Genomic DNA, 17,450 nt, shown 5'->3' with positions numbered 1-17,450 from the left:
ATAATTACTTTTTTCTTCTGATATAATGCATAGAACCTTCCAGAATCATAAAAGATAGCCAGTAGGAACAAGGCTTCCAGGTCAGTACCAGGTTGATTTATCCATGTTATATGAATCAAGTATGAAGTGTCTTCAGCAATAGGGTCTTATCATCAAGTTTTAGAGAGTAATTAATAACATTAGCAATAACCTGTAATGTCTGGGGTTCTATGATAACCCACTGACCAACAACTCAAAAATTATTAACCCATTCTTGGAAGTAGGATTTGTATTTGCTATCATGTGTTCAGTTGGGCATTGTCTACTATCATAGGGTAACTCCCTCTTTACATATGCATAATCATATCTTAGAACGCTATTACAATAGTGTGTTTCCATATGATTTTTTCAAATTACATGCCCCCATTCTTTTTGTTTATTCAGATGCAATGTTCATGCTCATTTCTATTGTTGTTCACTCTCACGTGATGATATGAGCATGTAAATAGGAAAAACAATCAAATTTAGGATAAAATGTACTCTCAACTTGAAATCTGCATATGCATTATTCACAGTTATATAGAGTACAACATTTGTGTGATTTTTTTTTTTTATTTTGTGACAGTCACCATTTCACAAATGAAATAAAGTAAGCGTAAAGCTACCCACTTGAAGGCATAGGGCAGCTTGCTAGAGAAGAAAGGATACGGTTTTGTAAATTAGAATACTCAAAGACTCTCAACGCCTTTCAATCAGACAATCCCAGAAGCCCTCTCTTCTGGGCGCCTGAGGGCATCACGCAGAGTGAACATGAGGATCCGAAACGAATAAATCCAAGCTCCACAGAAATAGGAGTCTTATTGAAGTTCCAAACTGTATTCACAATAGATTCTGGCAACAATACAACAGCCTGGGAAGGCGCTGGGCTTGTTGTTTCTATGCTTGGCTCTGGCAGAAAGGCAGTGACAGTAATAACACTTTTGTTTAACTTGGCGTCTACATAGCTAATCTTTCAGTGATGGCACTTACATAGAGAACACGTCTTTTCATGACTGATTTTCCCAACAGGCTTCCGTTTTACACATAAGTGATTTAAACATCTGCTTTAAATACAAAATATTTGATTCAAAAGAGATATTAAAACTTGAAATAGACATCTATATTTTATTTTATTTTTTAATATTTCTTTTTTTTACTTTCTTTTAATTTATTCTATGTGTCTTTTGTATCATGTATCAAATTCCATTCATTTCCCCATCCCTTTGCATCCATCCTCCACCCCGGGCACCAATATTTTAAAACTATGATTTTAAATGCAGTTATTAAGTAGAAATCAAACTATATTTGAACTATATTTGAGGCAGGTGTGATGGCACACATTGGCAATCTCAACACTTAGTAATCAGAGGCAGGAGGATCACCATGAGTTTCAGGCCAACTTGGCCTAAGAGTGAAGCCCTGTTAGAAACACAGAAAGAGAAGAAAGGAAGGAAGTGAGCTAGATCCTATATATATTTTAAGATTTAAAGCAATGGTATTGCTAAATAGACAATGATGAAAAGCACATATGGAACTCTTACTAAAAGCCAAATAAAACTTTTGTAGTATTTTATCCTCAGAGTTACACTGTTATATGGGCACTGTTACTAAATCCATTTAAAAAAAATGGAAACTCAGAAGGGCAAAAAAAAAAATCCACATGAAGCCACAAAGCTGGTAAGTGGAAGAGCTTGGGTCCAAACACAAGTTTATCTATCTCTAATACAATATTCTTGTTAATTACTGAAACTGCTATTCATTAAAAACATAACTTAAACCACATACGTAATTTTAAGTTCTCTAAAGACCACATTGAAAATAAAAAGGAAACTAAGGAAGTTAATTTTAAGAATATATTTTACTTAGTCCAATATATCTAAAATATGAGTTTAGAATAAATCATAAAATTATTAACTGGATATCTTATATAAGGTTTTATACCATTATTGATACCTGGTATGCATTTTATCCTTACAGTTCCTCTCAGGCTGGACTAACTGCTCACTAACTTCATATGACTACTGGTTACTATACTTTAGGACCAGATCCTTCAGTCATTTGAACAATGTCTTTAGAGCTGTCTATATCAGACAACACAGTGAAGGCATGCAAAATAGAAGTCTGTTATTATGAAGTTTAGAATCCTTAGCAGTAAATATCTAACAAGCAAATCTTAACTGAGCAAACACAAGGCAGTGATAAGTGATATGAAGAAAAGAATCCGTCATTGTGTGTGACACGGCATAGCATTCATGTGATTACCTAACAACTCCAGTCAGGAAAATGACTTTGACAGCCACCTTAATTGATGGATGAAATTTTTAGTGAAAATCAGGCTTACATTATTTGGTTCTTTGAATGAGAATGGCCCTGATAGGCTCAATATTTGACTGCTTGGTCTTCAGTTTGGGGAACTGTTTGGAAAGGATTAGGAGGCGTGGCTTGTTAGAGGAGGTGTGTCCCAGGGAGTGGGCTCTGAAGTTTCAAAAGCCCATGCTATTCAAGTTTGCCCTCTCTGTTCCAGTGCCCTCATCACTGGCTGCCTGCTGTCACATCATGATGGTATGTATGCACCAAATTAAATATTTTCTTTTATAAGTTGCTTTGATAGTGGTATTTTGTCACAGCAATGGAACAATAACTAAGACACATTATTTCTAGTAGAGATTAAATGGGAAAAATAGAACAACACATGGTACTAAAGACATTGTCAGGATAAAAACTAAGATGAATAAATTCATAACAATCAAATTGCTGGTATACTATTTGCTTAGGTGTATTTGTACACTTCTTAAAGTATTTTTTTAATTCTTCAAAGACATAGGCATTATATGTATGCTTATACTAATCAATTAGGGAATGCTTTACTATATCAAAACTACTACATAATCTGAATAAATCCACAGGTTAGGATAAATTGCATTAAAAAGTTAAATGTATTTTTGTAGTTTAAAACATAAAGGTAAACTCCTTCTCTTTATTTGACTAGCATAATATAGTATTCAATAAGGAAGGAAAGGATATAAAAACTTTACTTTCCGTTTCTGACGGTAACACCATGGGAAAAGTCACACCTACCATAGACAGTCAGTTTTATATCCTTGGCTTGCTTGCCCGCTGCATTAGACACGGCACATTGGTAGCGCCCCTTGTCACTTCTCCGTGCATTCCTCAGATGTAGATTCTGTCCTGTGTCTGAAAGCTCAATGTTGGGATCTCCCAAAAATAAAGGCCTAGAAAGAAATTTATTTCATAGATCCATTTTAATTTCCTCATGTTTCCTTTGTTATTAATTACAAAAATATTACATAGTATGAGGTTAAACTATTACATAGTATGAGGTTAAAATATGAGGCAGATTTTATTATAAAAATACAGTGTGATCGGCATTCCTATTCAATAACTAAACGCATTAAGCCACATTACTAATGGGACTAGGTAACTACTCCTTTGAGATGGAACCCGCTCCCTCTTTGGTCTTTAATCTTTATCTACAGCATTATGAACTAAGAGGGATTGTCATTTGCTACATTCACCCTTCCACTCTTATTCTTCTTACTCATTTGAGATTTTTGATTTAATGTGAAATTTCTATGACTAAGTGGATAATTAGAGTTTGATAATGCTTCATCAGAACCTCAGAGCAAGAGTTAATAAAATGTGAGGTTATTACTTGCTAATGATGCTGACTATGCCAATCTTTCTAAAAAGTGGAATGCATATGAACACTATATAACCATAAATACTGAGCGTATTTATTCCCAAACAAGCTTACGTACATTTTCCAGGGAAGTCTGTTTCTAAGATCCATCATCTACTGCTGTAACATGCTCACTTTGTGTTATCAGCAGCAGTGTCGTTTTAATACTTGACAAATCTTAATTAGAGAAGTCTATGATCTCCTTTAAGGGACTTTAAAGTCCCTTTTGCCATGGCAGTGTGGCAGTGTAGCATGGAGGGGGCTGGCTTGTTTGTTGATGTTTTTGTCCTGCCCAGTACCCCACAACTGTTTAGCCCCAAAGAAAATCACACATAGGTCTCCATAAATTATAAAGCTGATTGGCCCGTTAGCTCTAGCCTCTCATTGGCTAACTCTCACATCTTGATTAACCCATTTTTCTGATCTATGTTAGCCATGTGAGACAGATCACATCCTGCTGCTTCGGTGGTCTGGGCAGGAGTGGGAGGAATCAACTTCCTCCTTCCCAGAATTCTCCTGTTCTCATTACATCATTTCTACTTCCTGTCTGGTTTTCCCGCCTATATTTCCTGCCTGTCCAATCACGGTTTATTTATAACATGATTGACAGAATACAGACAATTCTCCCGCACCATGGCAGAGAATCAGCAAATGAGCTTCCTGCTGGACATGCATGGTCCTGTCCTATCTTGTAGAGTGGAGATATGATACCTGTATTACAGCATCTGAGCACTGCCATCTAACACATCAAATTCCTCTAAGGATATGGCTCTACATTCTCTCCAGTACCATAACAACCCTTGATATTTTCAAACCTTTGTTTTTAAAAATGACCTATGAGAAACAAAATTTTATTTTATGTATATTGTTCAGGGTGAGAATCTTTCTTTATTTTGGTTTATTTAGATCTTTTTATTTTAAACAATCTTTTCTCATTTTACATACCAATCCCAGCTCCCTCTTCCTCCCCTCCTCCTGCTACCCCCACCTTTTCCCACTTCTACTCTTACCCCATCCAATTCCCACCGCATCCACTCCTCAGAGAGGGTAAAGCTTCCAATGGGGAGTCAACAGAGTCTAGTACATCACTTTGAGGCAGGACGAAAAGTCTCCCTACTATATCTAGACTGAGCAAGGTATCACACCAAAGAAAATGGGCTCCAAAAAGCCAGTTTAAGTACTAGAGATAAATTTTGGTCCCACTGCCAATGACCCCACAGACTGCCCCAGCTACACAACTATCATCCACATTCTAAGGGCCTAGTTTGGACCTATGTAGGTTCCCCCCCCCCCCCGTCAGTCCAGAGTCTGTGAACTCCCACTAGTTTAGGTAATCTGTATCTTTGGGTGTCCCTATCATGGTCTTGATCCCTTTGCTCATATTGTTGCTCCTCCCTCTCTTTGACTGCACTCTGGGACCTTGGTCCAATGCTAGCTGTAGATTTCTGTAGCTGCTTCAGTCAGTTGCTGGATGAAGTTTCTATGATGACAATTAAGACAGTCATCAATTTGATTATAGGAGACAACCAGTTCAGGTACCCTCTCCACTATTGCTTAGGGTCTTACCTGGGGTCAGAGGATGAGAATCTTTAAATATTTATTGTGTGGTTGTATTTTAATTGTTCATTTCTACTCCTAATTCATTTTTCTTGTGTTGTCTGTCTTTTTAATTTCTTGGAAGCCTAAATGGATTCTTATACTTTATACATGGCAAATCTAGATTCTCTGCTACTTAGTTGTTTTTAGATCCCTTCTCCTCAGACATACAGACACAGTGAGAAGTAACATCTCAAACCACTTTAGGTCACGGTAGCCATATCGGTGTGGGCAAGCCCTTGATTCTTCCACTCTGGGAAGTGCAATTGCTCTCTGTGAATTCCACTTTATTCAGATGAGAACTAGTCTCTCTATTTGTTATATTGTCTCAGCACATTTTCCTTCTCAATAGCTTGATCTCATGTAATTTTTTTCTTCCTTTAAATCTGTTTTTTTTTTACTGTTAATATTTGTGCACAGGATTTTTAATGCAATAATTATAAATCAATCTGTTTCTACAATAAATCCCTAAATTATAGAAAGCTTTATTACTTGAAAAATTAAAGATATTATAAGACTTTTTAAAGGCAACACTATTTCTCCAAAATGGTCATTTAATAATGTTGTAATTTTAAGGTAGTTAAAAGGGAGGAAAAGCTTACATATACACTGGAATATCTGTTTCTTATGAATTACACTCTCAAACAAATACAGACAAGATACTCACTTGCCATCCTTGAACCAGTGGATAGCAGGGAAGGGAGAGCCTCTGACACGGCACTGCAGGGTGACGTTGTGGTTAAGAACAACTGAGACCTCATTTGGGAAGCTGGCACCTATTATGCTGGGTGGAACTTGAACAAAGACATTTTATCATAAAATACACGACTTAGCCAAAAGACCTTGGGAAGAAAGAGGCAATTAGTGATTATCAAAGCATTTCAACAATAATGTCATAAATAAAATATCCCACAATAGCTCCCTTTCATGTCATACTGTGTACCCAAATGTTCAGTTTAAATCCAGGAATATTTTCAGGAAATTTTGTCAGCAGGACAATAACCTACATGTATAATAAGACAGAAGTCATTTGAGACTCATGGAATGTAACTGAGCAGCAAAGTTCATATGATCCAAGGTATTATTAATGTGCATTTCAGATGGTGGACAATTTCAGATGGACGCTGCCAATTTCATATGGTTCAAATCCTAATACCATGTCATATCTACCTTAAGAATTCCTATACAAAACTTGGTATGAGTATGTTATACAGTATGAAAAAGAATATACTCATTCTTAATCCTTGGGAATATATAAATGAAAGGCTTCTGGTATGTTTTCCTCACTATATACCTTCTCTTTTGTATCAGATTAAGTGGTCTGATATTCATCTTCAGAAAATTATTAGACAGTACAAGGTGTCAATGGGGAAGAGGTATAGCATAATAAGATATTTATATAAAGACCTCTGGTTGCTGAGTGAAGAATGGATCCGATGATGAAGAGTGCGTGCAGAAAGGAAGTTAAGGGGCTACTATAAATGAAAATATGCCTTCACCATGGAATGGAAAGAAATAGATAATTAGGAAGTAGACACAGACGAACGTGGGTAAATTTCTGGAGCTCTGAAGAAAGCAGGGGGAAGGTTAGAGATGCAGGCGACTCAGAGACCCCAACATTGACTGGAGAAAGATGTCATTAAGATCTTTCAGTTTGATATAGCACCAAGATATTCAATAACACATAAAGAAGCTGTTCAAGCCAGCATGCTAAGGATATATGAACATCATAGCACACATCTATAATCCTAGAATTTGGAGGTCAAGGCAGAAAGATTGTGAGTTTGAAGCCGCCTGGGATATTAGTGAGATTCTCTTAAGATAACATAAAAGTTTAAGAAGTAGAAAAAAACATAAAAACATAGTGAGGTGAAAACTAGATATTTTTCCTAGTGTTCAAGGAATTAAAAGGTAGAGCTGAGCATTTGGGAATCATCAGCACACAGATGGACTTCACAGAGGGAATGAGTGTCAGGAGAAACAATGTCAAGACTGATGATAGAAAAATTGCTGAGGTTTCTTTAAATGGCCTGTGGTTAAATATAAGTATAAATGTAGGAAAAAGAAACATAATATAGTTTAGGTTGTTGGAGAAAAGGAAATTGATTATTTTTGTACTGGTGAATGCTAATTTTTTTGAACACATCGCATCTAGGTTTCGTTTTCACTACAAACACCAATTGTATACCTACTTTGATAATAAAATATTGAAAAAAGCCATTTATCACCAAGAGAATTTATAATGTCAAATATAACTTTAGCAACTAGAAATTAGTGACACCATTAATATTATTTGTATCACAGTCTAGCGTAGTGACTACCGACTTTCAGAATTCCATTCCTTCCTGAAAAGTCCATTTCATACTCTCAGAATTCTCTTTCTCTGACATCAACCAGGGCCTATTTAGCTTCTGCAGCTAATTAAATTACAGTGGAAATGGTTGTCTGACCATTTTCCAGTTCAAGCATCCTGCTAGCTTGAGGAGATGCACATATCATAATTGCATTGCACTATGTTGCACAGCTACTCATGTACCTAAGCACTTCTCTCTGTAGCTACTGCTTAGAGAAGCATCTCGTAACACTGCACCACTTTTAAGTCAATGACACCTTGGGGTATATAAGTCAGGGTAATCTTTATATGATAAATAATTAAAATTAAAAGCAACATACTGAATGAGTACCATATATATTTCTCCTATCAATTTATTTATTTATCTCTCTGTTTTGCTGTACAGTAAGAAATGTATCTAACTTGTAGGTTTGTTTTATAAGTTTTCCTTACCTAGTACATTGACATTAAAGTACTTCTGAGCAGTTCCTGCAATATTAAGTGCTTTGCAGGAATATCTTCCCGTGTCCTCTGCAGATACTTTAAAGAGTTTTAGTGTCTTCCCATTGTTCACGATCTGAACAGTGCTGCTTTCTGTCACCTGCATGAGACAAACTATTGTTATTTCCAAAGCTAATAAAACTCCGCCACTGGGAAAGAAGAGTCGCATTTGATACTACTGAGAAGAAATTAACATCTGCACGATGAATTCAGGTACAGAGGCTGGGGACTCAGCATACTGTGCACGGCCATCTCCATTTACCTGGATACCGTCTTTATACCACGAGATGACAGGTGAGGGAGTTCCTTCTACTTCGCAGTAGAGACTGGCCAGTTGGTTTACCAACACGGACACATTTGTCAAATGTTCCTTATCTTTAATTGCTGGTGGAACTGCAAAAGAGAGGCGTCATGACTAAATAGCCTTATAATCAACAGTAGCTTCCAAGTTTCTCCATAAAGCCCATTAAAAAGAAGCTTCAAATGCAAATGAGGGCTGAAAGCTGGTCACACACAAGCACAAGCTTCCTTACAAAAGGAAATGTATCAACTCACACATCCATAAATAAAAAGAACCCTATGTACTGCTTTTCGTCGGGTTTTAAGTTCAGGATGAAATTTAGGAGAACTCTAAGAAAGAACATCCCACATATTGAAAGGCTAGGGAGTTAATTTAAGATATATAGTACTCACTATTTGACTGGTGAAAGCGAATGTCACTGTCTATGGAAGTCACTGACAGCAAAATCTAAAAAGCCTATACCCTTATAAAGTGATGCAGGTAAACAGTTTTCATTGAAAGTTTAAATAACTGCAAATATCTGGTAACAATCTGAATATTTATCATCAGCAGAGAAAGGCTACATCATATGAACTCATCCAATAAGATGTTAGAGATAACAGTTAAGGATCTAGACTAATTCACAAGATAGATTGCTCAATAACCCAGGTCTAGAGAGTGGGCATAATATTCCATCATATATGTTCTTTTCATAAGGTTTCCATACATATTTGTGCCATAAGACAATCTCTAAGGAGTCATACACGTAGTAAGTGTGAACTGGTTTTCTGCCTTTGAAGAATATATGCAAATGAGACCTATTGGGTGAGTAGGCCTTGGTGCTACGTCTTTATCTCCTATTTGAACTTTGAGAGATGTAAAGCCACAACCAAAAATTGAATGAAATTTTGAAGAATAAATAAATATAAACCAGTTTCCTATCTTCTGTTTGATAGTAATATATTCACATTATTATTAAGCCATAATATATTGATTAAATGACTTAAACATACAAACGTTTGGAAGAGCAATATTTTTAGCTACTTGGTTTTCACATTTTAATCTACATTTACCATGAACTTTGAGGTTGTACTTCCTTTCTGTGGTTCCAGCTTCGTTGATGGCCACACAGATGTACTCGCCATTGTTGTGTGGTGTGAGAGAAGCAATCACCAACAGTGCACCATCCTCCAAGACAGAAACACCAGGCTCTTGCCCCGTCAGCTCTCTACCATTGTGTAACCACTTGATGGTTGGTTTAGGAGTACCTAGGTAGGAAATTAAAGCTCTTTTAGAACAAAATTAGAAAAAATGGTAAAGATAAAGATCAAATACATCAAGGACAGATAAACTTCCTGCTACAACCATAATGTATATCCTGAGGCATTTGACACTTTCAGGATAAACGTGAAGGGACTACAATTAATAATAGTTATTTAATGATTCTAACTACTGATCAATCTTCAGACCTGTGGCTTCTAGCTGATCAAAGCTGCTTTTAATCAGAAAACTCAAAGTATAAGCAAAACATTTTTTCCTGGTGAGTTTACTACAGTGACCAGAAGTGAAATAAAAAATGTTCATTCATCAAATTGACAAGATATAGAGGAAGACTGGGAGTGAAGAAAAAGCTGAGTAAAGATGTGGCATTGCTACAGGAATCCATCAGGAACCCGCCCATGCAAACAGAGTGTGTAAGGAGTGTGTAGAAATTGAGGCTTATGGTTAATTTGGGAAAAGGCTCCCACTGCCTATGTATATGTTTCAATATCTTATCTGTTCATCAAAAGACAAGAGTTCAAGCCTTTAAAAGAAGTAAACAATGCAATGAGAAAAAATATTTTTCTGGATTTATTTATGAATAACAGAGTAAATGCAAGTATGCTTATGCATCAAAATGATAAAAACTGTATTAGAATGCATATTAAAGCCAGAGGGGATATTATAGATATATAGGGCATATTACAGTAGCAAATGTGCTGTGAATGTTTTATTTGGAAAAAAAAATGTAAGTGGCACTATTCTAAACACCTAAAAACTTGATGAATTCCTACAGAGGATAATAATAACAATAAGTCACATTAAACAAAACAAATATGAATCCATAAGATGTTGTTAGGTAATGAGCATATTAAAAGTATTATATACTGTAATGGTCTGTCCTTTTCTTTTAAGAGACAAGCCCTGCCCACTCCCTTCTTTCTTCACTGAGGCAGGCAGATCTTCCTTCCTGCTTCCAGCCAGAAAGTCTCTTTTTTCCATCTCTCTCTAAGAGGCAGCTTCTGTCTTTCCTTTCTCCCCCTCCCTTCCCCCTTTTCTCATCTCCCTTCCCCTCCATAACCAACTAAATAAATATCCAACCTCACTCTGTGTGGTGTGCCTATCCATCTCTGTCTCCCACCTGCTGGGGCTGTGGCTCCCTGCCTGGGCCTCGATGCCCCTCATGGCCCAATGCGGCCACTTGGGGAACTGTGGCATCCCTGCATGGGACTGGCAGCTCTCAGGACCCACTGCCTGCTGCCATTTTGAAACCTGCAGCGTGGACTCATGGCCCACTGCCTACTGCAGCCAATTGGGGACCTGCATGAAGCATTTTACTTAAACTATAACACATAGAATTCAAGATAAGGTAAAAAAATATCAGAAATAGATACAATGTACTGGTGAAGCTAAACTCAATATTAATTAATGCCTTATAAAAGTGATTATGGAAGGCATATTCATAAAAATGAAAAAAACAGCCTATTTAATCTCGATTATTATAAGATTTGACCAATGTGGAAGACAGTAAAACTGATGGTCTTCAGTCATCTGCTCATGTTCTGAGGGAAAACCAGAGGTTATAATCATCTTATTTTATCCAATGTGGAGGCCCCAAAAGGCCAAATGTCAGAGGATGTGGACTTGTTTCTAGTTCCTTCAAGGTTATTGGGATCCACCTCAAACAAAAGTCCCACCTATATGTAACTCAGAGAGTTCTGCTCCTGGAAAGGGCAGTAGTTTGTTCCTACCTCAAACAAAAGTCTAAAAATCCAATTAAGTTCCAGTTCCCTTTATGGAAATAACTTGGGATTCCCCCAGGGAGTGGTTTGCCTATAGAACGTTCTGGTTTAGGGTGTAAGTGTGACTTGTTTTGTTCTAGCAACAGAATGTTTAACTATGGATGTAGCCCCTGACTTTCAATTGGTCTGTTCATTTCCTTGTATCATATTAATGCAGTCTTTTGTCTTACTCTTACCTTTTGGGTCAAAGGTATTTTAAGCAGTTGGAAATTAAATGTGGGTGAATTTTCAGTACTCACTGAAAAGCTCCCCCCATACTATCCTATATGATTCTCCGTTTTATTATTTTCATTTGTGTCTTCATATTCTTTACTATATTTCTCATCCCCATACCCTGGTGAGAGGTATTTTTGTCGATGTTGGTCCCTGAAAATCCCACTTTTTCCTTTGTAGATGACAATAAGACTTAACAATTAACATTTATTGAAATAATATGAAAAAAATTAATGTACAAACAAAACAAAGGAAATCAGAACACTGTCTTCCATCTATAAGTACTAGAATAACTATTATCAAGATGAAATCCTTAGCAAAATCAACAAAAGGTGATCTGGGGCCAGGCATGCACATCTTTAATCCCAGCACTTGGGAGGCAGAAGCAGGTGGATCTCTGTGAGTTCAAGGGCAGCCTGGTCTACAAGAGCTAGTTGCAGGATAGGCTGCAAAGCTACAGAGAAACCCCTGTCTCAAAAGACAAAAAAACAAAAAATGGTGATGTCGTATGTTTTTCTGTCTATGTGTTGCTTTTATTGGTAGATGAATAAAACTGTTTTTTCAATGGCTTACCAGAGTAAAGCCAGGTAGGAAATTTGAACAGAGAGAGAGAGAGAGAGAGAGAGAGAGAGAGAGAGAGAGAGAGAGAGAAGAGAGAGGGAGAGAGAGAGAGAGAGAGGAGTCAAAGAGATGCAATGTAGCTCCAAAGGAGTAACATGCCACATCAGTAAGCCACACCCTAGTGGCTTTCATAAGTGGCTTCGGAAACAGGCAGGTGAAGAAAAACTGGTCTGGGGTACCAGTGGACCAAGAATATGTCTAACTACAATATGGTGGGCCAATGAGATGGCCCTTGTTCCGAAGTCTGAAGACTGACTTTAATCCCCAGAAAGAGAGACCTGGCTCCTCAAAGTGGTGTACACACACACACACACACACACACACACACACAAAGGAAAGATCATATAACTACTTTTGGGTGAACCTAAGAACTCTATTTCAGAAGGACCTGAGGACCTAAGAAAAGATGGTTACTTTGCGGAAATGGGAAGTCAAGAACGCTAGCGAGAGTAAGGGATCCAAGCAGACCGAAAAGCAGCTATGCCACAGGTAGGGTCAAGGGGCAAAGGACCCCACAGGACCTACATAAACTCACACTATTCTGAAGATGCCTATTCTCCTGGCCTTGCCTCTCTATGTTCTCAATGGCTCTGAGAACTATTACTGATAAGCTTTCAGATATCTGAAAAAATCTGTTAAAGTTATCTTTCTTAAACACTGGAGATAGCTACGGATGAAAGTGGAGTGGTTCCTACTAAACCCAGGCAGCTCGATGGCTTTAACGGCTGCCACCTCCGGGGACAACTAAGGAGAGAGTCCCATTGGGACAGTGATACTGGCAACTGTCTGGAACCCTCCTGCCCTGGCCAGACTTTGACCAGACCAAGAACCCTGCTTGGACTTTGTTAGGACTACCACAGGGCAGTTTGAGTTATTGTAAACATGTGCTTGGCACCCAGAGTAAGGATGGCAGAGACAATAGTCCTCTCACACACCCCTGTGGAGACAGGACAAGCTCCTGGCAGAAAACATGATCCTATTTTAAAAAGGATTTTAAAAACCCACTGAGATACATGTTTCATACAAGCTAGCCCCAGAATTACCAGTGCGAGTAGACCTAGCGGAGTAGAAAAGGATTAAAATATAAGAGCCTCAGACAGGGGATAGCTCTGATTTATACCCCTTCCTAATTGACATTTACAGGGAATATTGTGAAGAGATCAAATGCAACATTTTAAACAAGAAAACGTTTCAAGAAAGAATGAAATGAAAAATAATTTTAAAAAAAGAGTTGAACAATCTTGAAAAACGTCCTAGATTAGTCAAGCCTGAACGACTGGGCGATCTTTTTACTGAGAGAAATAAAACATGGACGATGGAAAAATACCAATTCAAAGAAATGTTTGGAGGAGGAGAGTTTCTATTATATTCAAATATTATAGCAAGGACTGGCAGGTGGAATTTCGGAAATTTCAGGCAGAAATTTAGAAATTTAGCCATATCCCAAACTTATGGCCTGTTACCCATCCCTTGTACCCCTGAATGCTGCATACCTTTTGCAGGGCAGGGAAATGCGATGCGCTGATTGGTCAGTCTTTCTTGGAATGGCGTGTTAAAAGGAGGCTGCAGGTCTTCCACTGTAGGTGGTTCTAGTACAGAAACAAACACACTGCCTGATTTTCCTTGGACACTTTCCCATTCTGATTTCCTTAGTCTTTGATGCCTGTGTTCAGTTACCTACTAATTTTCTGCCCTTCTCCTGTCTCCCAACAGGCACTTCTGTCTGTTCAATCATGAAGCACCATGCATGTTCCCACATCGGTAGCTTCCTCTCCTCAAATTCCCATGCAAATCTTTATGCTATCTGACCTATGTTAAAGGTTTCTTGTAGGTATACTGTTATCAAATATAGTCCCATTAGGATTAATGTTCTATGCAACCTCTGTGTAGTCTGTAGTGATGTACCGCTGAGATTTGCAATAGTAGAAATGTTTATTTTTCTTCTCTTACTCTAAACATGTGCACTTAGTAAGGTTTACTGAGCAAATAGATGAGCTAGATATGCTCCCCGCTAGCATCCTAGACACTCATTCCTCGGCAATTGTAATGTCCCATTTATTAAGTTCTAAGTGTTATACTGATTTTTACACCCATTCATGCTTACTTCCCGCCTTTGTATGGTATTCCCTCTGGCAGGGCGAGACAGAACACTTCTAGTGATTAGTGTTCCTGCCAGCCAGGAAGCCCTCAAACTAAATACTACTTTAAAGGATTACAAAATTCCTACCTGGCAATCCAACCCGAAGTAGCCAATTTCCAGAACAGTAACCTCATTTTAATTTACCCATTCTACTTTTCCCCATCTATGAACCTTATTTCTTTCTTTACTTGCTTTAGGTCTACTCACACTAGCATAGCTCAGGAAAGCAGGGGCATTTGTCACTACAACATCACCATTGCCTAGAACATGACAGACACTTGGCCCAACCTCAGTAACAGCCCTCACAATAAAGCCAACAACAATAGAGGAGCAGCGAGCCATGACCTCTCAGGGATCAGTTGAGGTGAGGTATGAGGTGAAATGCTACTCCAAATAGCTCCAGCTGCACTTTCTCCCAAATCAGAAATTCTGGGTGGCCCATTACTTAGGACCATTTCCATTATATACACCAGAGACTTTAGTTTAAAGAGTAAACATAAAAATTTCATTCGGGGTTAGCAACAGTTCATACATTAGCTTCTGGATAATGCGCCCTTCAAAGCTCAAGTTTTAGGTAGTAATCTCCCTAAAGAGATCCACGATTGCACATCCTGTGTAGAGCCCAGGAGTCTTGTTTATTCTCACCCTCAATCTACCAGACATACGTTTCTTACGTCAAAACCCACCTTGGACGTGTAGTGTCGCCTCTGCTTCATCAGTGCCGGCTATGTTCGTGGCAACGCATGTGTATGTGCCTGCATCTGAGATCACAGCCTGCTCGATGCTCAGAGTTCCATCTGGATTGCTAGGAAGCTGCACCCCATCAATTGGCACGGGCCTTGCACTTTTAAACCAAGTGAACACGGGAGGTGGAGACCCATGGGCATTGCATGGGATGTCTACTCTCTGGCCGACTTGGACTTTTATGTGTCTAATTCCATGCTGTATCTTTGGAGGAACTGGAAATTACAACTGAGCATTAACCATCAAATGTTTATAAATCCTTTTTTTTTTTTTTACTCTGAATGAAAATGCCTTACCAAGAAGTCAGACACAAAGAGTAGAATAATCTCTTATTAGCTGTGGGATGTAGGGTGTGCTAGGGAGCCTCTTGAGGCACATTTCTTTAACAATCCAAGCAAAATGAACTAAATGTACAGGCGTAGTACCAGTATACTGCTGAGACTATAGGAAATGACAAACACAATACTCCTAATCCCAAACTTGACGAATAGGAAGCATTTAACAATAGTCGGTTTCCTTTAGTTTATAAGTAACGTAAGGTCAAAACAGAATTCTCTCTCTGCAGTCACAGTGAGTTTGTATGCCCTTTACGAGAGACAGGCACTAAGAAAATGCTTTTAAAGTTTTTTTTCTAATTTCAAAGACAAAAATTACACATAGCTTGTATTGTTTCCCCAGATGCCTCTTCCTTTTGAAAACATACTGATGCGCCTTTATCAGAACACTAGAGAAGGACTTTTGCATTGTGTACTATAGAGGCAGGAGTCAAATTGAATTCATGAGATACAGCTCTGTAAAAGGCCCATTCTCAAGGTTGTCAGTCTCAAATCCTTCTAAGGTTAAAAGCATTTTTATCATCACTCTGGGGAAAAAGAACACTAAACATGAGAGGTTAGGTAATATACGGAGTGCCTGAGAGTTGGTAAATGATGAGACCCTCTTCTGATGTCAAAAGTCTACTTCAGTGGGATGCCATTGTCACGACCCGTCTAGAAATGAAGCCAACCTAATGCCATCTCAGACCATTTTCCTATGATGCTTAGGTTTCTGTTATTTGCTCCATATCTGCCATGGAGGTGGATAATCAGCACTGAAGGGAAGAATAATTGGTGGATTGCGGTGAACTAACACTCCAGCCAGAGAAGCGTGAGGACCTCAAATAATCATAGAAAGAGGCATTTTCTCAGCTATTGAGTTCTTTATATGTCAAATGTGACTCTTCAAAATGTTCTTCTGTGAGAATACAATCAGACATCAACAATTTGAACACATTTCCCTCCCCTACTGTATATCAACGACAATAGAGACATCTAGAAAAACCAAGGGCCAATTATTATTTGAAAATAGAAAGGGGGGAGTTACACATAGACAACAAACTTTTCAGAGGAAATAAAAGAAAGCCATGTTCTCATAGTTCAGAACTCTTAGTCTACACACAACATAGAGGTTCACAATCAGATGGGCTTCACTGTGGACAGCAGACAAAGCTACCCAGGTCATCTTTTCAATACTCACCATGGACACTTAATTTAACAGACTGAGTCACATTCCCAGCAATATTCGTGGCAACACAAAGATACATTCCACTGTCTGAAATGCGAGTCTCTGTGATCTTCATTGATCCAGAAGGGAGGAACGTGTGTCTAGGAGGAAAACCCACACATCAGAGCATAGAATGAGAGGAAACAAACACCCCTGCACAGTCGTACATCAGCGTGATACAACTGTGCTGCAACTTTTGAAACAGCCCTCTCCACCGTCCCACAGGTCTATGGGCCATGGAAACAAGGTTTTCATAATTATTTTTTGTATTCTGTATGATGCTCTTATAAACAGAAAATAAGGGGTTCTTTTTACCTTTAATTCTAACACAGTTGTCTAGAATCACCAAACAACTGTCCATCTCTGTGCTTCAATAGGCTTCTGCTACACAAAGCAAATGTGTGTTGTAAACTTTTCAACTTATTTTGAGCATTTTTCCTTTCAGTTTTTATTAGCACATGTTACTAAAAACACGAATGGATTTTATTGTATGTTCCTATATTTATACAAAGTATTTTGATCATATTTACCCCCATTACAATTCTCTTATTCTCTCCAACTTCCACTGACACCCTACATTTCCTCAACCAGTGGTCCTTCGACCTTCATGTGTGTGTGTGTGTGTGTGTGTGTGTGTGTGTGTGTGTGTGTGAGAGAGAGAGAGAGAGAGAGAGAGAGAGAGAGAGAGAGAGAGAGAGAGA

General features: G+C 38.2%; 1 protein-coding gene across 1 annotated transcript in view; it reads right to left on the bottom strand.

The window, feature by feature from the left end:
• Positions 1-17,450, bottom strand: part of Hmcn1 (hemicentin 1) — a 449,244-nt gene that overhangs the window by 172,302 nt on the left and 259,492 nt on the right. Inside the window, exons 23-30 of the mRNA XM_050162915.1 lie at positions 16,723-16,850; positions 15,150-15,422; positions 13,817-13,912; positions 9,501-9,695; positions 8,410-8,540; positions 8,100-8,247; positions 5,982-6,108; positions 3,097-3,251 (exon numbers count right to left, since the gene is read on the bottom strand). Of these exons, the coding sequence (XP_050018872.1) occupies positions 3,097-3,251; positions 5,982-6,108; positions 8,100-8,247; positions 8,410-8,540; positions 9,501-9,695; positions 13,817-13,912; positions 15,150-15,422; positions 16,723-16,850 (1,253 nt within the window). The remainder of the gene's footprint in view (positions 1-3,096; positions 3,252-5,981; positions 6,109-8,099; positions 8,248-8,409; positions 8,541-9,500; positions 9,696-13,816; positions 13,913-15,149; positions 15,423-16,722; positions 16,851-17,450) is intronic.

Source organism: Alexandromys fortis, unplaced genomic scaffold (genome assembly GCF_014885135.2).
Source record: "Alexandromys fortis isolate MF-2015 unplaced genomic scaffold, M_Fortis_MF-2015_v1.1 scaffold_126, whole genome shotgun sequence".
NCBI lineage: Eukaryota > Metazoa > Chordata > Mammalia > Rodentia > Cricetidae > Alexandromys > Alexandromys fortis.
The sequence above is the reverse complement of the archived record's forward strand: the minus strand, read 5'-3'. Positions and strand labels throughout refer to the sequence as shown.